The 24855-nt window shown below is 43.8% G+C and overlaps 1 protein-coding gene across 4 annotated transcripts in view; it reads left to right on the top strand.

The window, feature by feature from the left end:
* TENM4 (teneurin transmembrane protein 4) overlaps positions 1 to 24855 on the top strand; it is a 799143-nt gene that overhangs the window by 672956 nt on the left and 101332 nt on the right. For all 4 annotated transcript variants that reach the window (XM_053561449.1, XM_053561450.1, XM_053561451.1 and 1 more), the window contains 3 exons: positions 6588 to 6614; positions 9218 to 9364; positions 23299 to 23515. In XM_053561449.1, the coding sequence (XP_053417424.1) occupies positions 6588 to 6614; positions 9218 to 9364; positions 23299 to 23515 (391 nt within the window). The remainder of the gene's footprint in view (positions 1 to 6587; positions 6615 to 9217; positions 9365 to 23298; positions 23516 to 24855) is intronic.

Raw genomic sequence — 24855 nt, 5'->3', positions numbered from 1 at the left:
ACATTTCCAGAGCAGATTATTTTAGTAGGAATTAAATATCTTCTTTTGGAGACTTTGGCCCACTTTATCTTTTATGGAAGCTACTTGATTTTTCACAAGAGTGATTGGTTGTCAGAATAAAAGGGAATGTAACAATGGCATGCTATTTAACAACGCAAGAATACTTCACATTCAGGTCTAATATCTGTCTCTTTGCTTCTTGAAGAAAGGTCTTTGGTAAAAGCATTGTGGGCGGACCACATGGTTGCCTGGGGCTTCAGTTTCTCTGTCTATGGATCACAGAATGGCATGGCTGGAGAAAGTCCCAGGATGACAAGAATTCTGGCCCCTTCCCCTACTACCCACAGAATGGAATATCCATCAGCCTGAAACTGAGTCACCAGCTCCGAAAACATCCCACAAAGAAAAAGGGATTCTTAAATTTTGCTCTTGACACTAATACTCTCAATTGTAGGTATGAAGGTCAATTTTCCTAGCCCAGAATTTAAAGTAAGATGGATTGATTTGGATTTGTTTCTCAAGCGTATGTGCAACAGTCATCAACTGCATATTTTTGGATATCTTTTCAAGGAATTTTATGGGTCCCTTAAGCTTGGGGCTTGACCTCTGATTTCCTCTCAGAAAGCTGAAAGTCATAGTTAAATTTAAGAGGGTGTTTGAATTTTTCCTATTCCTTTGAAAACACTACTATCATTTTGGATCAATTATATGATGGCTATTTTATTCATCTGAGTGCCCCTTGTCTATAAAGTCTCAAAACACCTGTAGGAAATGCCAGCTTCTGATTACATTTGTAAGATTCCAACCTTGACCCCAAAGCTGTGATCATTCAAGATGCCAAATATACAGAATTCTTTACTAGACATCAGGAGAGCTGTCCAATCATATAAATCCTGATTCTTAAACAAAAGCCTCCTCTGGGAGTACAGATCAAAAATACTACTCCAATGATGCAATTATTTGAGTGAGCAAAACCAGACTTCACAATGAAGGGGAATAATAAAGAAAGGGCCACAAAATCTTCTGGAGTAATTTGGCCACTATCGAATGGGAGCTTTTAGGGTTTTTTCATAATCAGACAATCCGTAAGCAAGAGTTCACAGACGGCTCAACAAGGTATCAGCCCCTGGACGATAACCTTGTGGTTATCCCTCCTCAAAAGCATTCACTCAAATAAGATCCATGGTCTGACAAGGCAGATGCTGACAAGGACAAAGCAAAAATGTACAGGGATCTACCACCAGTTATCAGAACAAAGTTTGATCTGCTGATGGTTCTGGTAGATTTCAGCCTGCACGTCATAGGGGTGGGAAACTGAAGGAAAGTTACCCAGATTTATGAATTTCTTTCAAGGTGGGTTCCACTGACCACTTACTCACTGGTCTTGCATTCGAAGAGAGAGGAGCATTAATGTATCCAAGATTGTAACAAGAACATCTGTCTCTGTTACGGTTTGCCATCTATCTGAAAGAAATTTAAATGATGATAACCACCACACATCACCTGCTATCGTCACCCTAATGAGCACCAATGATGCAGGTGTTAGGTTGACCTAAGGCTCTGGAGAGTAAGAATGGAGTGGCTTTGAGAGGAGGCCCCTGAAGCTTCTTGAGATTATCCTAAAAAAAAACCTTTGGAAAACTTTCGTTGGTACAAGCAAGTAAAGGAAGAGAGTTTTCATGATGATGGTTGTAGAAATGCCAAAGAGACATAAGACCTCACAAACCAACCTTATGCCAAGGCCTCAGAGTCTGCAGCATAAAGAGCTGTGTGCCACCACTGTCTCCAGCTTCTGGCGTAGCAACAGGATAATAGCAGGAGCATAAAAAACATTTGCGAAGAGTGGGAAAAAAATATATATATATTTGCGAAATGTCAGAAAAAAAGTGTGACCCAAGAGGAAAGATGATTCTACTACCATGATCTTTATCCCAAATCCCTGAGGAAAAAGATGCCAGAATTTTATCAAATCCTGAATCCGCCTTTCATAATATAACCTTAAGGGCTTTGCATCATTTTTTCAAAAATTTAGTACTTTAAAGTCATGAATTTTGAAATGATTATACTCAAGATCATACGTGCCAAGATTTTCAAACAATAAAAGCAGCACTAGTGTGGACTTCTATATGATGGGCCTTCCATAAACAAATGGCGGCCGGGTTCAAAAACCCAGTTGCCACTTTCATTTTCAATAGCCAGAAACAGAAAACACTATGCCCTTCCCAAAGTACTCTTGGACTTGGTACTAACTGGTCGTTATCAGCTTTTGGATTCAGTGCAGCTTGAAGTCTCTTTGTAGCAAAGAAATTTCTTTCAGGTTGGGAGCAGTGGCTCATGCCTGTAATCCTGGCACTCTGAGAGCTGAGGCAGGTAGATTACCTGAGCTCAGGAGTTCAAGATCAAACTGAGCAAGAGCGAGCGTCTCTAAAAATAGCCAGGCATTGTAGCAGCCATCTATAGTCCTAGCTACTCAGGAGGCTGAAGCAAGAGGATTGCTTGAGCCCAAGAGTTTGAGGTTTCCATGAGCTATTACTCCCTGGCACTCTACCAAGGTGACAAAGTGAGACTCTGTCTCAAAAAAAAGATCTTCTGGGTATATACCTAGTAGAGGAATTGTAGGATACCCAGAAGACCAAAAATCACATTATAACAAAGATATTTGTACCAGAATGTCTATTGCAGCCCAATTCATAATTGCTAAATCATGGAAGAAGCCCAAGTGCCCATCAACCCATGAATGGATTAATAAATTGTGGTATATGTACACCATGGAATATTATGCAGCCTTAAAGAAAGATGGAGACTTTACCTCTTTCATGTTTACATGGATGGAGCTGGAACATATTCTTCTTAGCAAAGTATCTCAAGAATGGAAGAAAAAGTATCCAATGTACTCAGCCCTACTATGAAACTAATTTATAGCTTTCATATGAAAGCCATAACCCAATTATAGCCTAAGAATATGGAGAAAGGGGGAGGGAGGGTAATTGGTGGGACCACACCTACTGTGCATCTTACAAGGGTACATCTGAAACTTACTAAATGTAGAATATAAAGGTTTTAACACAATAACTAAGAAAAAGCCAGAAAGGCTATGTTAACCAGTGTGATGAAAATATTTCAAATTGAATATAAAACCAGTGCATGGTACCCCATGATTGCATTAATGTACACAGCTATGATTTAATTAAAAAATAAAAATAAAAAAGAAGAAGAAAAGAAGAAATCTCTTTCAGTTTGTGGAGTCAGCAGAATTTGACATTTTGAATGTCTGTTCTTGTCCTCATATCTCCTGAAAACTTACAATACTGATTGTAACCTGAGGCTGCCTTGGATTATGCCCTAGCTGTGGTCTGAAGAAATTAGTAAGAATTTTTTGAAGATATTATGTAGATATTTGCATTTAACAGAGATCTTCATTATCATAGAGTACTTAAAAATGAAATGGCATTAGAACAGAGAAACCTGCCTGAAGTCAGCCCTTGGCACTGGGGAGCCGATCCTGTAGAGTGGATATAATCTTTACTCACCACTAGAGTCATGATACCACCATTAAGAGACAATCAAGAAAGCTTTTCTCATCAGAGAACTTTCTCTAAGTGAACCCTGCACAGTGGTGTTACCATTTGGATCCCGATGATGGCATCTCATCCAGCCTAGCCATCCCTGGAAGAGAAATCTGGATGCACTCTACCTCTTTGTAATTGGATTCAGAGTCATTACAAGAACTTATGATTAGGACTTTCCAAAATGCTCTGCAGATCTGAAAACTAAGAAAACCACCTGCACCCGGAGACCCTATGCATTCTTGCTATTTCATAGTATATCTTGGGAGATGATACAAAGAAATTTCACACCACTTCGCAAAATTAGGTGAATTAGCATGACTAAGACTAAAGTGACAGGTGAACCAAGAATCAACAAATCCTTCCCCTTAGCCAGAGATGTTTCCTAGACTCTTTTTTAGGTGGGCTGTCCTTATTTCTCATTGTCTGGCATTCCACAGCTTTGTTTATTCACTCCCACTTAATAAGCCACACCCCTTCATGTCCTCTTCTTAGATTCTCCTGTCTCATGGACCCCACAGCGTCTGTAAGAATGAAAGGAAGCATTAAGCCAAGCTAAGTCTCTTCCCCTCAGTTTTCCACTTGGCTGTGCAGCCTCCAGGAGTGTATTTCATTTTGAAACAGAGACCACATGGATCCCTGAACTAAGAGTGGAGCCTCCCATCTACCAGTCTTTTGAGGCTAATATATATATATATATATATATATATATTGATGAACAGCAACAATGTCTGTTCTATCCAGAGGACTGAAAAAATAAAATTTAGATTTCTTTATGGAGAGAGTAAGAATGTTCTTACGGTTTATAGAATAGGGATTCCAGATAAGGCCTGACCATTGCAGTACAGGCCTGTCTGATGGGCTTTTGATTCATACGTAAAACAGGGGACTGCCCTCTCTGCCTCCATGGGCACATGCTAAGTGGAGGTGGAGGGAGACAGGAAAGGTGAAGCTCCCCAAATCCCCAAATGACCATGACTGCAGCCTCAGTGGGGAAGGTGGAATGGCATTACTGATTTGGGCTGGGAATGAAGAGGCCTGCCCTGCTTTACACGCAGCCAGGCACCCACATGTATGTGCAGTGGGGTTTATTTCAGAGCAGCCTTTGACACCAATTCTGACACATAAGCAGTACCTTAGATGGCCGAACAATTCAAGGCTTGGACACAACCCCTCCATTAGAAGACAAAGCAACATCATTCTATCTTTTGAGTTAAGCACTGAGAAGTAGTCAGGTTTCCTTTTCTTTTTTTTTTTTGGAATAAATTTTTAATTTCGTGATGGCATTTAAAAGTAGCATGAAATTTTGGAGATGGATGGTGGTTGCATAACAATGTGAATATACTTAATGTCACCAAACTGTAAACATAAAAATGGTTACGATGGTAAATTTTATGTAATGTGTATTTACCCCATCCCCAAGGTTTCCTTTTCTTATTTCTGGTTTTCTTTTTTTTTTTTTTTATTATACTGCTATTTTTTATTTAAGTTTCATGTTTTACATTCTTATACTACTAAATTTTTTCTATAACATCGGAATCGCAGTAATCTGAGACATGAGAATATAGAAACACATACTATTCCATATTATATCCCTTTTTCTCACAATTTTTCAATATACATAAGACCTGTCTCTATTCATTGTCATATCCTCAGTTTATAATAGAGGTTCAATAAATATGTTGAAAATATTGGATACATTAAAGAATTTATATCAATTTCCCAACAAGATAGCCTACCCATATAGGCAAATAATTTTTTTTTTTATAAAATCATAGCTGTGTACATTGATATAATCATGGGGCATCATTCACTAGCTTCACAGACCGTTTACCAAGTTTCACATACACCCTTGTAAGATGCACCACTGGTGTAATCCCACCAATCCCCTTTCCTCTACCCACCTCCCCCCTCCCTCCCCTCCCTTTCCCCCTTCCCCCTATTCTTAGGTTGTAACTGGGTTACAGCTTTCATGTGAAAACCCTAAATTAAGTTTCATAGTAGGGCTGAGTACATTTGGTACTTTTTCTTCCATTCTTGAGATACTTTACCAAGAAGAATATGTTCCAGCTCCATCCATGTAAACATGAAAGAGGTAAAGTCTCCATCTTTCTTTAAGGCTGCATAATATTCCATGGTGTACATATACGACAATTTATTAATCCATTCGTGGATCATGGCACTTCCATGACTTAGCAATTATGAATTGGGCTGCAATAAACATTCTGGTACAAATATCTTTGTTATGATGTGATTTTTGGTCTTCTGGGTATATGCCCAGTAGAGGGATTACAGGATTGCTTATTCCTGGTTTTCACAGTGACATCCACTGCCCTGCACCTCCCCTCCGCCCCTCTGTGTAACATGCACAAAGGAGGGAGGCATCTTAGAACACCAGGCATTCTGCGTTCAAGTGGACACATGTGTACATGGAAAATTCAAGAATGGAAAACAGATAACCTAGCAAATCTAGGATTGGGTTGACCAAAGATTCAACCCAATTCCCTAGTGCATATCAGAAATCATTCATATTTTGCATATTTCTAAATTCCAGCTTCTTGGGAACACCTCTGCCCAGATGGGGTGCACTTGTTCTTGGTACAACTATTTCCCCTGTAGGGAGGGTGGATGCTGCTTGAGTAGACAAGGGGGCAAGTTCTAGTTCTCCATAAAGTTGGACAAACCCAATGGAGAGGAGTGTGGCCATTTTTGCAGCTTCCCTCCTTCTTTCTCCTGTTTTCTCCATCCATATGTCTTCTTATTTATATGGTCACATTTCCAAATGCCTGGATCACAGAATGAGTTGAAGTTCCTTTTGTCCCTTCCTGGAGAATTGCTTGCTCTCCCTCCTTCTCTTGTGTGTCGTCCTGTCTTTGGTTTTCTTTTCCCCACCGTGACAGAGGCCTGTCCCGAGCGTGAGACACAGCCCCCTTTGTCTTCCTAGCATTTGGCATGGTTATGCGGCAGGCAGTATTGACTTCCTCGAGCCTACCTTAAATGTCCTGTCTTTTATCTCCCAAGCTCACTATCTGGATAGGGTAGTTAAAGGTATGGTTTCCTTCCTCTATTTTCCTGTTGTCTTTGTGTGTGTGTTGTGTATGAGCATAAAAGAAGAAATGTGTATATAAAAATGTATATACACCCCATAAGAATGATGTCCAGACGCTGCTACATCCCCGGTTTTGTCACAGCATCCACTGCCCAAAGGGGATGTCCTTGGTCACAAGGTAGTTGATATACCTGGAGTGTCCTTCTCCTGCAAGTTGCTCAGATCTGTCTGCAACATTCCCATTGTGCTGTTGTCCCCCCACACATACATATGCCCTTCACCCTTTCCACCCCATCTCATGTCACCATGCCCATTCCTTATGGCCCTGGCCCATCAGGATTAAGATCCTGGGAACCAGGGTGGGTAGCCTGAGAAAGGAAGAGGCCCAAGAGCAGAGTTGAGGAATCTTAAGCACTACATTCTATTGCTGTTGCGTTCATTGATTTGGTAAGCACACACAGAGCACCCACTGTGTTCTAGGTACATGGACCAGGCTCTGGAGACAAGGGGGAAAACAGACCCCTGGCCTCAGGGAGCAGATGGTGGGTTGGTTGGTTGGTTTGCTTGTTTTCCTTTTCAGAGAAGGCCTGACTTTGGTAAGTTTTATCTTTAAAGAGTATTCCCTAAAGGCAAAGTAATTCCTTCTAATTTAAACATTTACATTAATTAGATGGTGCCTAATTTTCCAAATAGACCTCATCGCTCTAAGAATAAGTCTCAGAATATTATAAATGTGTGCTTTGAAAAGACTCTATGCTCCTGGAGGAGAAATACCATGTCATATTCATCTTTTTTTCTCAGGACCTGGTACAAAATATGTGCTCAGTAGTTAGGGACTCACTCTGGAGCGCCTGGGCTTAACTCTCAAGTCTAGCACTTGATGAACTGGGTGACCTCAGGCAGGTTGTTTAATCTCTCTTCACTTTAGTCTTTACCTGTACAGTGAGAATGCCAGCAGGACTCACCCCATAGGGTTAGCATGAGGATGAAGTGAAATAATGCATAGAAAGGGCTTAGCACATGGGCAGGAGATCAATAAATGTGACTTATGCCATTTTATCATATTCTTCCTCTTATTTACACTTATTTGGAGAAGGACTTCTTTAGCCAGCTTAATTTTTGAAACTGTAAAGGAAAAGGCTAAATTGCCTTTATATGAGAGATGGCAACTATTGTTTTAAAAAAACTTATAGAAAGGGTTTGAAGGAAACATAAGTGACTAAATGCTTTTCAGCTGGAACATCATTGCTCAAAATAACAAAAGTGTTGCTAGGGCCCCCTGGGTGGATGAGAAGCAATGGTCTTCACGTTTCACATGCTGGTCCTCAGCTGAGAATAAAATCATTCCAGTGAGAAAAAGTAGGACCTCCGAGCCTGTTTAAAACATGTGTTTCACAAATTATCTGAAGAATCTTCAGGATGGACTAAATTTAATTATGTTACCATCTAGTTGATGAAATTTTTCCTACTGTGTGAAGTTTTGTCACATCCATGAGTCTTAAATGAGTCCTGTGATTTTTTTTTTTTTTTTGGACAGGGCTGGGTTTGAACCCACCACCTCTGGCATATTGGGCTGGCACCCTACTCCTTTGAGCCACAGGTGCCGCCCCTGTGATTTTTTTTTCTTAACCATTGGTTTTTAAACCATTTGGTTGAGAAAGGAAACAAGCTGAGGGAGTGTAGTGGCTCATCCTGGGTCACACTTCCAGAGACTTTCAATTTCCTGGTCTGTCCATGTTTCTAACATTCCACCTTCTGTCACTGTAAGTCACCAAGAATGTCCTATAATTTCCAATTTGTTTCCTCTAAACCACCTCTTCCAAACTGACACCCTCTCTGGGAAGTGGCCCACATTCTGTCTCAAACCACTCATTCTGATCTTTAATTCAGAAGATACCATCACCAGACCTTTGGTTGGATTAGGTCACTGGACCACAACTTGCTTTAAAAGATGAATGTTTCTTGGCAAAATCTAGGTCTGAACCAAGCTCTCATCTGGCTGACATTCTGGTATAATGGATATTGATTCTGTAAAAGGAATTCAGACACGTGTACCATACAAACTCAGGACTTCCCTGAGGGGAGTATTTTGCAGTTCAAAGACAAACAAGCTTTTGTTCGTTTTTCTGTTTGATAGAGACTTGAGAAACAACATTCACTCAAATACACTGAACTCTTTTTTTTTTTTTTTTTTTTTGCAGTTTTTGGCCAGGGCCAGATTCGAATCCGCCACCTCCGGTATATGGGGCTGGCCAGTGCCCTACTCTTTTGAGCCACAGGCACCACCCTGAACTCTTTTTGAGTGTTAGGAAATGTGGATACTGCACAACCCAGATATCTGGTCTGGGGGTACCTGCAGTGCACCAGAGAAAACACTTAAACAAGTAATTCCAACAAAGTATGATGAGTATGAAGTCCTTCTGCCGCTCTGAGCCTCAGTTGCTTTCTCTGTAAAGCGGCAATTCCAGATGATATCTGCCTCGCGGGGCTGCTGAGGGCATCATGGTGGTAAAGGCATTTTTGAGAGTTGGCAGGTGGAATGTGTACGATGGCAGTTGGCTCTGGGAGGTCAGACCTTGACTCTGTGCACTTTCTCTTGCAGAGGGTTGCCCTGGGTTGTGCAATGGTAACGGCAGATGCACCTTGGACCTGAATGGGTGGCACTGTGTCTGCCAGCTGGGCTGGAGAGGAGCAGGTTGTGACACTTCTATGGAAACTGCCTGTGGTGACAGCAAAGACAACGATGGAGGTAGGATTGTGGTACCCACAGGCACAGCATGGAGGGTGGGCATCACTGAGTTAACAGGCCACTGGCACAGACACCAATTGTCTAGTCAGGGGGGCCTGCAGGGCACTCAGAGACTGTACATGTGGCCTAAGGAAAGTGTCCGTGTGCATTTCACTAGTTCCAGTGAATTAACTAAAATTAACTACTGTAAATGAAATGAATTGCCATCCAGCAGCCAATATAGAGGAGAAGGCATGTGGAAGAAAGAATTTTCAAACAATTCAACAGTGGCATGAGTCAGCTGGCAAAGTCATAAGTTCCCCTTGCTGGAGGAGCATCTAGTTCTGATCACAGGAGCTGCAGAGGAACGCTTCTCCACAGGAGGGAGGTTGAGTTTCCTTTGGTCAAGGTCTCGTCTCCTCTGATTCTGGTAGTAACTGTCACTAAACACACCAAGGGACACCTTTGCAATAGAATTTTCCTTTGCTTTGGATTTTTCAAGTGCTATACAATCAAACCCCAAGGAAGAAGGGGCTAGTCTTGTGGAATATTGATTGGCTGAGAGATCTGGGTTCTAATTCTGACTCAGATTTGGACTCCCCGTGCACCCTTAGGTGAGCTGCCTGGTGTCTCCGGGCCTCATATTCCCTATTTATAAAATGAGGCAGTTGGACCATAGGGACAATTTCAGTCATAAAATCAGTCATAGAGGGCTGGGCATGGTGACTCCTAGCACTCTGTGAGGCTATGGCGGGTGGATTGCCCTGAGCTCACAGGTTCAAGACCAGCCTGAGCCAGAGCAAGACCTTGTCTCTAAAAACAATAATAATAATAATCATAGAATTAGCCTTCACTTTTCTGTTGTATTAACTTGGACAAACACAACTGTAATTGCTCTACTTTCCCACCTCGAAGATGGATTGATGCTTCCTGATTCTACCAATCTCAGGGGGTTATTAGAAGAATAAAAAGATATTCTTCTTATTAAAAGAATAAATACTTCCTTCCTAACGATGGTCTAACAGTTGACCTTGTCCAAACGTGTTTATGTGGCTCCCTTATATTTATACAAAGGACCTTCTAGTATGCTACAAAGAGTCAGAGGTCAATAGCACAGAAACTCAGCATCATAACCTTTGGTAAATCTCTGCTTAAAGGGATTCTAAAATGTCAAAGTGCCATAAGAACCAAAAGGCCAAGTGTATGGTGTTGTAACTACCATGATTCCTTTGTCTTGAGCTGGCCCCAGTAGCCTACAGTGGGCTTTCAGTCCCTCCACCTGCTGCCTAACCCCAGGAAGTAAGCAGGCCTGATGCACTAGGCCCAGCCCAGGGAAGTAATTGTGAGCAAGGAGCTCAGGGTTTGGCCACAGTTGCAGGGCTAGAGTTCCCCTTTATCAATGTGAAACTTGTGGAGTTCATTAATTTTTGTTCTCTATAAATATCCAGAGCTCTTTCTTTGGAATCAGGCCCTATCCAGTCATAGAGATGAGCAATTTCTGTTCCTGTACTCCAGGAACTCAAATGAGGGAGAAAGATTCAAAGTTAAGTGCTAATGGACTGTGATAAGTGCTGCTGCAGAGTGATGTATTGGTTGTTGTGGGAGTAGGAAAATAGTCATCAGGAAGGTGGCACTTGCATAGATAGGAGTTTCCTGGAAAGGAAAGGGATCTCCATTGAGAGACAGCATTGTGGGCAAAGGTGGGCAAGGGAAGGGCATCAGCATCCCTGTCTTTGGGAAAGATGGATGAAGTGTGTTTATATTTGCTCTTCCTAGGAAAGCGGAGTTAGCCTAGGTTATCTGCACGATTTCCTTAGCGTCCCCCTTCTCTTTGCCTGTGTAGGCACCGTGCCAATGACTAACACTCATGTTAACAGAAGACAAGGGAAGGAGCCACACCACAAAGTCATTCCCTTCTCAAGAGTCCGGGGTCTTAGCCAAAGCCTTCAAATAGCTATTGAACATATGGGCATCAAAAGAACTGAATGTCATTTGGGCAATGTGGGGCGAGGGTATACCTCTCCCCCAGCCCAACTCACATACAAGAATAGGTAATACAACACAGTTCATTTATTCCCTCGCATGTAACATCCTACCAGTGTGTCCTCTGTCTACCATACTTCAAAGTCAGGCTCCCAGCACCTGGACTCACCAGTATGCACATGAGGCCCAAAGACCCACAGCTGATGGGAGAAAGAGCTTCTTGTCATAAGAAATAGAGTTGATCCACACCCCGGGGGAATGGAGCCTCCTCTAGCTGCTCGACAGATGAGCCAGCAGGAAGTAGAAAAAAACAACCAGAAAATCTCCAATTGTAGAGAAATATACCTTTTGCATTTTTGAAGCGTGTTGTGGTCTGAAATGAGCTTGTGCATAGTTGATTCATTCACTTGCCAAATATTAACTGGGTGTCTCCACTGCATTGATCCTGTCCTGGGTACGGGGGCTTCTGAGATAGGTAAGACGTAGTCCCCATCCTTGTGAAATTCTCATGTAAAGGGAGACAGGAACAGCAGGTAACTGCTGTGATAAAGGAGCATGCACTCATTCAGCCAATAGTATTAGATGTCTGGGTTCCCTACAGGGAACTGATATCATTCCTGTCCCATGGGGCTTCCTCTCCATCCAGGAAGACCTCCCATAGGTCATCATGATTAGAAATACAACCAGCAGGAGAGGCCAGGTTGTTCAGGGTTTTTGTCCTTGGGTTCTGAGCTGTGAAAATGAGGAAATGTCACACCTCAGGATACCCTCGGTTTGATGGGCTCTCCACCCATGGAGGAAGTCAAGGGAAGGTCAAAGGACCCCTGCTTTGCCATAGGGGGTGGACTGTCCCCAAGTGCCAGAAAGCCCAAGACTTCTCCTCACTGGCCTCTTTATCACTCTGGGTCTTAACCAAACAGGAACAGTTTTAGTGAAGGGAGAAACAGCAGAGTGTGCAAAGCGCACAGGGTGAGCCCTGCTTAGTGCTGAGCTGTTTTCAGTGCAGGCAAGCACACAACTTTTGGCTCCTGCTGAGGGATGTGAAGACCAGTGAACACAGCCCAGTCTTTCTCCCTCAGGAGGCTCACAGTCATTTGGAAAAAGATGTTGGCCAAATGTCTACATCCAATGGAGGAAGAATTAAGTAAGTGCCTTTAGTTTAGCCATGGAGAGGATGAGGCATTACCCAGGAGGGTAATGCAGGGGAGGGGAGCAGGGCTAGAGTCCCACTGAGTGGCTGTTCTTGACAACTATCACAGGGCTTGAGATGGAATCAACAGAGCTTGATATCGAGTGACAGGATTGGGAGGGCTGTCACAGGACATCCACTCCAGTTCCCTCACCTGCGTGTTTACAGACCCACAAACCAGGGAGGGGAGGTGACTGCATGCCTGGCACAGTCACCCAGGAAGTCTTTGTATGGCCTGGACTAGGACCCCAGACTCTTGAGCCATTCCACATGGCCTTGTCAACCCAGAATGCTACCGCCTTCTCCTCGTGACTTCTCCTAGAAATTGGTGTGAGTACTGGTGCTCAGACCTAGACAGGCTGTAGCAGTCCCACAAAGCCTCCTAGAGTAGGTAGTGACTGGGATGTCGTTTTACGTTTGCAAAGCAATTGCACATCCACTCAATGGCACTGTGAAGTGTGTGGTATTTTTATCTCCTTGCTGTTCCCTTAGGATAAGGAAATGGGGAGTTGCCAAGTGTTTTGTCCAGTGACTCAGCTGGCCAGTGGTAGAAACTGCCAGGGTCTGTGAGGTCTGGCCCCGTTAAAGCTTTCCACTGTGCCCAGACCTAAGACATGTGGCTCTGCTGTCGACCACTGTGGCCTTTCAGGTTATCTGAGAACCCCCGTTTCTCTTCTTTCAAAATTTGCTAGGCTTAACGCAACCTTTTGAAGTTAAACTTGAATTTCAAGGTTCATTATGAATGCTACAGCAGTGTTTTTAAACTGAGACCAAAAAAAAAAAAAAAAAAAGCTACACAATATGTCTGAGTTAGAAGTAGCTTTATTGGTTGGTTTTTGTTTTCAGGTATGATTATTGTCTAGATTTAAAGGCAGGAAGCAGATCCTGAAGGTGACTCTGTGATTGCCAGGCCCCTGCTACTGCTGGGGCTTCCCAAGTCATCCAGATTTCATCCTGGGCACTGGATGGGGACAGGGCCCAGTGGGAGGGCAATGGGACCCTGATGTACCTGATGTAGCCCTCAGTGTGCCCTATTCCTACTTCACACTTTGCAAAGCCCATGATGAAGTATAGTCACACTCAATCTTCTCATTTTATACTCACTGATCCTCTTATGGGGATGTTCATTTCATGTCCATTTCAAAGATGGTAAGTCTGTGTCCCAAAGACGCTAAGTGACTATTAGTTAAATGAGGGCAGCAAAGCCCCCTCACAAGGCCACTGTCAGGATTATACGTTTATTTAAGGTGCCCAAGAGGCAACACAGCACAGTGAGTGTAGGATCTATGCCCAGATTGTCTGGGTTCAACTCCTGGCTCCCCCATTTGCTGACTGTGTGACCTTGAGTGAGTTACTCAATATCTCTAAGACAGTTCCTCACCTGCAAATGTCTGTGATCTGTCCTCTCCCTTCTACCTGCAATCACAGAAGCATGGTCTTTATTGCAAAGGTAATATTCATATGTAAATAATTACAGTAGAACATCTATGAGGTGACCACCCAAGGGACAACTTACAAAGGTGGTCAACATCAGGAATTTGCATTGAGCACATGGGGTGTATGTCTGGTCTATGAAAATTAGGTCAACTTAAGGAGGTGGTCAATGTAGGGAGGTGGTCAACTATGGAGGTTCTACTGTATTTTTATAAATATAAAATTTATATAATTTTCTATAAAATTTCATATTCTACTTTTGTCATTTAAGGTTTTGATGTATTTCTCCATGCAATAATGTGTTTTTACTTTTTTCATTTTCTTTATTAAAATCTGTGTTCCAAATTGTTACATGTTCATTGCTCAAATGAGAAGAATCCAAATGTACATAAAGAAAACAGTAGCAACCATTGAGAGCATTCCTCAGTGCCAGGCACTGTGCTAGACACTCTGTGGACATGATCTTTCACTCACACAACAGACATACAAAGCAGATTCACAAGCAGGGAAACTAAGGCTCGGTGAGCTAAAATGATTTGCCCAAAGTTACACAGGAATCCATGGGAGAGCTACGATTAGATCAGAACCTGTGTTTAAAAAGAAACCAGAATAAAAACTCTACTGGAATTTAAACAACCTGGCTTCTTTTGATAAAGGATATTTAAGCAATTTCAAGGTATGATCATCTCTTTCAATGCTCTCAGCCCCATGAAAAACAAACATGGGTTGCAATAGATAATTGAAAGATGCAACCTAGAAGGAGGAATCTCAGGAAAACTCGAGAGACAAGGCTCTCTGTCCTTCCTTCTCCTCCCCACCTGGGATGGAGATTTCACATAAAGCCCTAGAATGTGGTCACCCTTCAGACAATCTCTAAACCTTATTTCTCATGATAAGAGACAAGAGAGAAACTGACCTTTAAAAATCTCATGTTGTAAGGCGCAGATAAAGATTTTGCAAGCCTTTTGGAAGAATGAACAGAATTTATTATAGCAAGAGACAAAAACATCTCCCCATGTGTATAGAAGGAGGCATGTTCCACCCTCCACCACCGAGCCTCCCCAGGTGTTGCCGGCAGCCTGTCCTCAAACAGTCCTGTAGCCAGACTGCAGACAAGGGGCAGATGAGGTTGACTGATGGGTCGTCAAGCCAGAGGAAGAGTTGAGTCTGCAGCGAGACCGATGTCCGTGGGGCTGTCAGTTTAAGCAACCATGCAAACAGCTACCGTACAGACAGTCCACAGACTCCCCAGACCTCCCCCAGCCCACATCCCTGTTCTCCTTTGGTCACATCTGTGTCTATCCTTCTGCTTGGGTTAAGCATTCATTCTCTCTTTCTGGAATCATCCCAACCCCCAGCCCGAGTTGGGTGCACATGCTTGGGCTCCCACAGTCCTCGCTGCTGTCCTCCTCAGCTGTCTCTGCCTCTGGATGACCCACTCCACTGAACCCTTTGGAAGCAGGACTCTGTTTTATTCCTGCACATCAGTGCCTAGCGCAGGCCTGCCAGCCTCATTACAGGTACGGGATGCACATGAACAGGCCGGTCCCCTGTGCCTCCTTCTAAGGAGAGGGATGAGCTCCTCCTGCAGCATGACTTCCATCACACCCATGGCCCTCCCAAACTGACCAAGCTCTTTGATTTGAGATCCCCACAAAATAATTCTCATGGCCAGGTGTGATGGCTCATGACTGTAATCCTAGCATTCTGGGATGTGAAGGTGGGAGGATTGCTTGAGTGCAGGAGTTCAAGACCGCTCTGAGCAAGTGCGAGACCCTGTCTCTACCAAAAATAGAAAAACTAGCTGGGCGTTGTGGCAGCTGCCTGTATTCCCAGCTCCTTGGGAGGCGGAGGCAGGAGAATCGCTTTAATCCAGAAGTGTGAGGTTGCTGTGAGCTAGGTGGACACCACAACACCTAGCCTGGGCAACAGAGTTAGACTCTGTCTCAAAAAAAAAAAAAAAAAAAAAATAATTCACACAATTGTTTATTTGTTCAATAAATGTGTGCAGGGCAATGTGCTGCACATTTGAGATACAGAAATAAGCAAGATGCTTCCTGTCCCCCCGGAGGTGGGGCAGACTGGGGGAATCAGAATATCCAGAGCACTGATAGAAAGAGCTGTGCTGTGGAATAGTGCCTAATAGGTGGGTATGGAGAAAGATTAGGGACCAGATTCCCAGCTCTGCCCCTTCACTAGCAGTATGATGTCAGGAAAATCACAAATGAACAATTGTGTGAATTATTTTGGGTTGTTTTTTTTTTTTTGAGACAGAGTCTGACTCTGTTGCCCAGGCTAGAGTGTTGTGGTGTCCACCTAGCTCATAAAGATGAGGAGGTTAGCTGAGCCTGCCCTTTAATAGAACACTCCTACATGCTTCCTACTTCCTGTGCAAGTGCCCACAGGCCAGCCAGGGAGATGGCCCGCAGCACGCAAAGACCACAGGGTGGCTGTCAGGCGCCCGACAGCTTAGCCTGCCCAATCTCCCCTCCTCCCCTTGAGGGCACTGGCATGAGAGAGGGCAATGAGGCTCCCAAAGTCCCTCTACTTACTGGCTGCTGTTAAGATCTCACAACGAATGAGGAGCTGCTTCTAGTCAGGATGCAAGCAAGTGTTCTCTCAACGAAGCGCTCGGCAGCCAGCAGAGCTCATTCCAACCGTCCAGCATCTGTGTGCCAAGGGGGCTCCCTGGAACAGCCACCAGCATGGGAAAGACACTAAAATTTCCTTCGTGGACTTACTCGTGTACTCTGCACAACCCAGGAACCTTACAGCAATCCTGAAAGGCTGGCAGAGCTTATTATCTCAGTTTTACATGAGTAAATTGTGTCTTAAGCATATGAAGGAGGGGTTTAGAGAGTGACAGCTCCAGGGCAGGAACCGGGTCTTCGGGTGTCCAGCTCGGATTTCTTTCTCCCGCACACCCCTTCCCTAGTTCTCCAGGTCGGTGGACACCCCACAAGGCAGGCATGGAAGAGGGATGTGAGAGTGTGGGAACAGAAAGGGAAATGTTAGAAGCAGGGGTTCTGTGTAGAGCAACACTGAACACCAGGGTGCTTCCAGCTGCAGTCGGGAGCATGTGAACCGCTCTGAATGTGTCACTGAGTGCCACCCTTTCCTCTCCCTTTTCTTTTCTTTGTCCCCCATTCCCCATCAGAGCCACTCGAGTATGGCATTGCTTCCCCCCTCCCCCCATCCTCTACAGCAGCGGTTCTCAACCTGTGGGTCACGACCCACAGGAACTGTATTTTTTTTTTTTTTTTTTTTTTTTTAATTTGGCCGGGGCTGGGTCTGAACCCACCACCTCCGGCATATGGGACCGGCGCCCTACCCGCTGAGCCACAGGCGCCGCCCAACCACAGGAACTGTATTAAAGGGCCACGGCATTAGGAAGGCTGAGAACCACTGCTCTAGAGCCCATGTGGACTTCCCGACATTTTCTTCTGCCCCTTTAAACTTTTGCCACATAAAGGGAATGGAGGAATCTCCAGAATGTCCAGGACAGAGGAAATTCTTGGGGGAAAGATGTTCTTTTCTTTCCCAAAAGTTGGAGTTTAAGAATTGGGGGAATTACTAAAATTTGGAAGGAAATAAAGGCCAATTCTCCCTATTTTCCTGATTTTTTTTCTGCTGCAATAATGAAGGTTTCTCAATGGGAATAACAAATATATGAAACATGTACAATTTATAAGTCAACCAATTTATATGTAATATACAATTAAGTGAGATTTGAAGTGTTTGGAAAATGTAAATGTTTCCAAACCACCCCAAACTGGAAAATTCTAAGAACTATATGTTGCTGTGTTTCTAATCTATATCCAAATTTACTTTCCTTCTCCAAAGCATACTTTTTCCCTTTTAATATGAATCATCTAAAATTTGTCATCTCTGCCTAACAAAATTAAATTGTGAAAGGCTCTCCCTTACTGTGGAGCAGCCATATGTACTGTTTCAGGCTACCATATGCTATATCCAAAAATATGATGAAGGTTTTACCCAAAAGTCGGTCTTGTAAACTGCAACCTTTGAAAATAATTTTGTGAGCTATACTCATTTTAAAAATATGCATTTCATTTAGGTATGATTGCCTATATTGGTGGACGTTTTGCCCACATTTACCACTCAGCAAATATTTGTTAAATAAATGATTAGGAAGCTTCAACATAAACAGATGGAATTCTTGGCCTGGCATTAATCACTCTAACCTGTGAAGAATAGAGTGAACAATTCCACAGTCCCACGGGGCTCTCTTAAGAGCACAGTTTATGCGATATCACCATTTCAGAGGACTCTAATCTGCAAATCTCCTGAGGTTTCTACTACACTAATTTACAGGTCATTGCATCCCAAAAGGGCTGCCCAGTGATGCATGTATGGGGAGGGGTCAGGGTAGGGCCAAAGGGCAGCTCTGTCATCAGGATACAGGAGCTAATAATAACTACCATTTATCAAGTACTTACACAGGTGCCAGTTATCATTGTTAATTGCTTTACAGCCGTGATTTCTCCTAATCCTCATAGCATCTCTATGAAGTGGGTTTAATTCACTTTCCAGAGGAAAGAACTAAAGCTTAGAGTTTCTGCTGGGACTTTGATTTCCAGTAAAATGGCCACCTAGGTCATCACAACACCCTTCTGACCACAAGGTACAATTTATTTTTTAAATTCAGTAAAGAAGAAAAGGGGGTTCATGGGAGCCCCAAATTCTAGAAGCAAAACAAACCAAAAGCCAGATCAGTAGGCACACCAGCTAAAGCCATGGCAGCCCTAGTGGAGATGGGAGAATATCCAATCCAGTAAGACAGACTCTTAGGATGCGATATGTTCATAGAGTCTGGAGACCAGGCACATTCAAAGTGGGCACTTGCAACTGAGGCCCTGCAAAACCTAGGACCCTCACAAGACGCAAGTCATGTGAGAGAAGGAATAAAAATCATTGAGACATCAAGGCTACACCTCAAAGTGTCTTGAAATCCAAACTTACGTGCCAGAGTGGTCCTAGAACTCTCAGCTAAGGTGTCAACCTGGAAAAGTGGTCCCAGACTAGTGGTACCTCTAGGGAGGCAAGCGGAAGTCATTAGGAAACCATTCAGGAGGATTAGTTCAACCATTTCAGCCTACAAGATTCCCATAAAAGAGGCAAACTGCCCTAGAAGTAACAATCAATATCATAGAACACCCTGGAAATGATTGACCATAAGCCAGAGTCAGGCACTGCAATATACCAGAGAATTACCATCCCCAAGAAGTTAACCATCTAAAAGAGACTATAAAATGAATGTTTTTAAATAACTAAAGAGAGAAAATGGCATTTTTTTTAAGTGGAAACACTTTTAAAAAAGAAAGAAACAGACATACTTTGAAGAGTTCCAAATAGACTATCCAGAAATCTTAAAGTATAGTCATTTAAATGAATGATCCAAAGGACAAATTAAACAGCAGGCCAATCACAAAAGAAGGGAAAATAAGTGAAGGAGAATATAAATCTGTGAAAATAAATCAGAATGGAAAACAGATAAAAAGATGGAGATTAAGAAAGAGATTGAGAGATATGAAAGACAGGAAAAGATCCAGTTTAACCCTTTAGTAGTATTCCTAAAGAAAAGACTAGAGAGGAATATTCCAAGAGCTTACACCCAAACTTTTCAGAACTAGTAAAAGACACCAATCCTAAGGAAAGGGTCCGTGGTACGTCCTACATGCCTACATGCAGGGGCCCATGCTGGGAGACAGAATCTCAGTCTCAAAGTTCTTCTCTGGAAAACCTTTGTCTCATTGTCACAAGATGCCCAAAGGAATCTTTGTACTTCACACCTGGCTGTAGCAGCAGATTTTGGGAATCTAAGGAATGAACCATCTTTCTTCCCCCTCCCCTTAATACATATGAAGAAACTAAGGTTTGGAGAAGTTGAATACCCGATATAAGGTCACACAGATTCCATGAGAATTGGGGTCAAATCCAGGCAGTTTGCCTACAGAGACGGCTCTCTTAAGCACTGTGTGTTCAGCCACTGATCACAGAAGAAAAGCTCCATGGAGCTCTGGCGTCCTGTGATTCTGATCCTGGATCAGTGGGACAGCCCTGACATGGGTCAGTCATCTACTCATTCTCCACACCTCTGTGCTGGCCAAGTTCTGGGGCCGGGGCCACCGAAATGAGTCAGAGCCCCTGGTCTCTCATTGTCTGGGGAGGGGGACAGAGAGAAAATCAAAATTATAACACTGGGGAGAGAAAAGCTGTGATGAGGGCTTGCCCAGGAGTCTGAAGAGCATGGAAGAGTGTTATTTCAGTAAGTATCATAAATTCATGTTTCTGCTTAAGAGGGAGTTCCTAAAAGTCTCTTCCGAGCTCAAAGAACATTTCATAACTCAGAAAGAACCGACTTTGAATTCTGAGTCAGCTTCTTCCCTTTTGGCTATGTGACCTTCATTAAGTTACTGGCTGCTTTTTTCTAAAATGAGGGTGATGAGAGTGGTTACTTCATAAGGTTGGGAGGATTCAATGTCATGTTCCTTGTAAAATATTCAGCACCATGCCTGGCACTCCATAATGCTGCATGTGTCATCATCATCATCAGTTTGATATAGATATTACTAATAACAAGCATCGTTCCTGGCTGACCTCCTGCCAGAGCCAGAGAGCAGACATCCATCCTCAGCAGGAAGCAGTTCTTTCCAGGTGCCAGAGAACAGAGCATTTATAAAGAGGTAAAAGACTGGCTTCCAGGGACTGCTTCGGTGGTAAACAAGAGCAGGCAAGAGCTAATAAAATTTCACATTAGCCATGACTTTTCACGGCCCTGCAATTGTGCTAGCTGATTTAATGGTCAACGTCCCTGCTCGCTGGGATTGAATAATGGAGCATTTCTGCAGAGTTATGGATGCGGTAGCTGACTCTGTCATGCTAATGTCAATAGCAGAATGCAAAGAACCCTCAGCTGGGGCTGTAATTATGTGTTTAAGCAATGTCTGACTGGGGTAGCACGAGAGTGTGTGATGGAGCCTACTGACTGCAGAAGAAGACGGGGCCTTGCTAGACAGTTGTATCGGGGAGCTGGGACAGAAGCCACAAGTTTAGACCCAGAAAAACATGGGGGTGAGAAAGGCCTTCCACCCACATGTCTGAGTGAACCTGGCAGGTGAGCAAAGGCCTTTCATTTTGGTGAACCATCTTCTAGGGTCAGGGTCAGGAAGGGAAACTACTCCTTATTAGGCACCGTGTACCAGTTACCACGTGTCAGAGGCTGTGCTAGATTTGGGGACATAGTGCTCTATTTTTACCTGTATAAGAAATACTTACATTTATTACATAGATAACATACTCTTACTATTCCCCTTTAAGAGATCTGGTAAACTTAGGCCAGAGAGTTAAATAACTTCACACAGTAGTAGATTTCAGAGCCAGGATCTGACCCCAGATGGTCTATTTCTGGGATCCATACTCTTTATCACTGGGCTGCCTTTGTGGAAACTATTAGCTCTTGGGAACCATGCAGAACTGGGAGAGAAAGACAAGGCTTTTTTCTTGTTAATTTATTAAAGAAAAAAGGGGTTTCGGGGCAGTCAAGTAGCTCACCTGAGGCCACACAGCTGGTAAGAAAGATTAGGGCTGCACCAACTCTTGCTAGGGCACACACGGTACCGTGGTAGGGAGCATCTTATACTGTAGACCCATGGGGACAGAGGAAGGTGAGGGCATCAGTGCCTATGTGACTGATGAGGAGACCAGGGCTCAGAGAGATTGAGTACAGGAGTGCGCCCAGGGCCACTGTCAGGAGTCTTGAACTTCAGCCAGGAGCATCATGACTTTGTCACCATGCTACACTGCTTCCTTGAGTGGAATGAAGGTAATGGTTTTCTGGCTTTTATGGACTGGCAGTTGGTCTCATCCCCTGCTTCATTTGTTAATTAACACATTTAGTTCTCATTCATTCATTTATTTAACAGTAATGTTTTAAACACCTCTCTTCAGTGCTAGGGATGCGACAGAGATGACCAGAACTGATTTGTGCTTCCAGGGTGGTGAGAAAGTTTGCCTAAAGTCACACAGCTAACAAATGGTAGAGCTAGAATTCAAACTCAGGCAGGAATATACACCATTAGACTATTCTCTGCCTACAAAGCACAGAGACTGTACCCCTAGGCTTCTCCTGCCCACTACTCTGGGTGCTGCCCACTGTGAGGTGTTCTATAGGTACCTATAAAAGTATTTGTGGGCATCTTACAAGGGTACATGTGAAATTTACTAAATGTAGAACATAAATGTCTTTACACAGTAAGAAAATGCTGTGAAGGCTATGCTAACCAGTTTGATGAAAATGTGTCAGATTGTATATAAAACCAGCACATTATACCCCATGATTGCACTGATGTACACAGCTATGATTTAATAATAATAATAATATAAGTATTTGTAGAGAATGAGACCAAAAATCTGTAATCTGGTGGAATTTCTTTCTTTGCACTTTGGGAATATAGTGGAGCTTTAATACAATTTTTAGTCCTGAAGAAACCTAGTCATGTGGTAAGAATTCCTTGCTAATGGCAATTTCATCAGAGTTCTGAAACCATCCAACAAACTCAGAAAGCACCAACATCCTTGTAGCCCCATCACCAAAGGCAAAGAAGGCCTCCAAAGAGCTGAGGGCTGAGCCCCAGGCCACAGAATCACCCTGCAGCACCCAAGCCTCTTCCTCACCCCCAAAGCCAGGCAGTTACCAGGGCTTAACAGTTTCACCTCCTAAATGCCTCTCAAAACCACCTACTTCTCAATCTCTGCTGCTACTACACTAGTCTCATTAACCTTTATTTTTCACTTGTATAACCTCAGTCATAGCCCCAATGGCCCCCAGCTTTCTTTTCAGTTTCAAAAATGCACACCAGAGGAAGTCATTGCCTGTGTCAAGTCCTTCAGTGGTTCCCACTGTCCTGAGGGTGAAATTCCAACTCCCTGATCTGGCCACAGGGCCCAGCGTGGTGTGCCCCTGCCGGCCCCAGCAGCAGCTTGCTTTGCAATTCCAGTGGCCTCTGAGCAGCAGCATTCAAATTAGCAACTCAGATGTCTGCGTGTTATCTCACTTCTGGGCCTTCCTACTTGCTGTTTAGAAGGGAAAAAATGCAGTACAGACATTACACACTCACTTCTCTGTCTCCCTCCTAGACTGGTGGGCTGGGACCAGATCTCAGTCTCTCGGATTTCTTTGGTGCCCAGCAAAGTCCTTGGCTTATATCAGCATTTAACAAAGTTTTTCAGTGAGTGAAAAATAGGGAAGAAATGAATGAAGGCATCCTGGATAAACATGGCTGGTTGGACATAACAACATAAACCACATGCTCTGTCACCCCTGCAGATGGCTTGGTGGACTGCATGGACCCTGACTGCTGCCTCCAGCCCCTCTGTCATGTCAACCCACTGTGCCTGGGCTCCCCCGACCCACTGGACATCATCCAGGAGACACAGGTGCCTGTGTCCCAACAGAACCTACACTCCTTCTATGACCGAATCAAGTTCCTCGTGGGCAGGGACAGCACGCACATCATCCCTGGGGAGAACCCCTTTGATGGAGGGTGAGTCCAAGGGCCTCAGCTCCAGCCAGGGCTCTTCAGGGCCACGTTTGGGTGGGTAGGGGTGGGAGGAGGCCAGAGGGTAAGCATCAAAGGCTCCTGACAGGCTATCAGGAGAGGCAGAGAAGCAGCCTCAGCTATACATAGTTATGAAATTGCTATCCAAGGCTTTGGAATTTTTATGAGCAAAATTGTGTTGCTCCCACTGGGTGACAGATGGAAAGAGTGAGAAATCAAAGGTCCAAAGGGAATCTTGGATCAATACCCATTTTGCAGTAAGCTCTTAAATGATCCTGCAGTTCTAAGATGAGCTGAAAGGCTTTGACACCATATACCCTCTGAGCTGACATCCAGAAGACTGGGGGTAGAGGGTTAACGCTGGTGTCCCAGGATACATGTCAACATATTCTTCCTTTTTTCATTGCATCAGTCATTGGACAGTTTTTAACTGAGGTCTGCTTTGTGCTAGGATGGCAGAGATGACTAGAGCATAGTTCCTGCCTATTGGACACTCACAGTCCACTAGGATGACAAAAAGGGCATAGTTATAGTATAATAGGGCAGAAATGTGCCCCCAGGATACTCTGGGATGCAGAGAGAGGTATTCTTGGGTCAGAGGAAGGCCAAGGAGTAAGGACCAAGTCTTAAAGATGAGAATAGTTAACTAGGCAAGGCAGGGAAGGTGCTCCAGGGAGAGGGAAGAGCTTGTGCAGAGACCCAGAGGCACAAAAGGGCCCAGGAACCAGCCAAAGATAGCTACACCCCAGCTATTTCCTTGACCCCAGATCAGGGCAGTGAACCAGGACATGGTATCCAAGAGGAGGGATTTATAATAATATTTTTGGAATGTCTTCCAATGTAATGATGCCTCATGTGTGTAGAGCTTTCTCTCAAAGCACAGTTAATTCAGTAGTATGGACTGTGTACTTTCCATGTTAGTGACCTCTGTGCTAGAGAACCCTTGCCTAAGGGGAGAGCAAGGTAGTGCTGAGGCATGGAAAGGGTGAAGGGCATTTTCAAGTTCTATTTAGGAGGAAATCAGCAAGACTTAATAATTGAATGAGTCCAAGGGATGCTGGGGAGAGGTGTCTGCTGCCTGGATGGGTAATGGTGGTGCTTTCACCAGGATGAGGACCTGAGAGCAGAAGTAGCACTGGGAACAAGGCATGGCCTCATAAGGGTGAGGAAGGGATATGCCTCAGTAGGAGGACATATGCCTCCTAGGACACCCAGGAGGAAATGCCTATTTGCAATTAAGGATTTCCTCAGTTCCTAAAGAAGTTAAGGCCTAGAATTCTTGATTTGGGAGCCATCAACAAGAAAGCAGTAGTGGAGGTCATGAG

This window comes from Nycticebus coucang, chromosome 14 (assembly GCF_027406575.1).
Source record: "Nycticebus coucang isolate mNycCou1 chromosome 14, mNycCou1.pri, whole genome shotgun sequence".
In the NCBI taxonomy this organism is placed as follows: domain Eukaryota; kingdom Metazoa; phylum Chordata; class Mammalia; order Primates; family Lorisidae; genus Nycticebus; species Nycticebus coucang.
The sequence above is the reverse complement of the archived record's forward strand: the minus strand, read 5'-3'. Positions and strand labels throughout refer to the sequence as shown.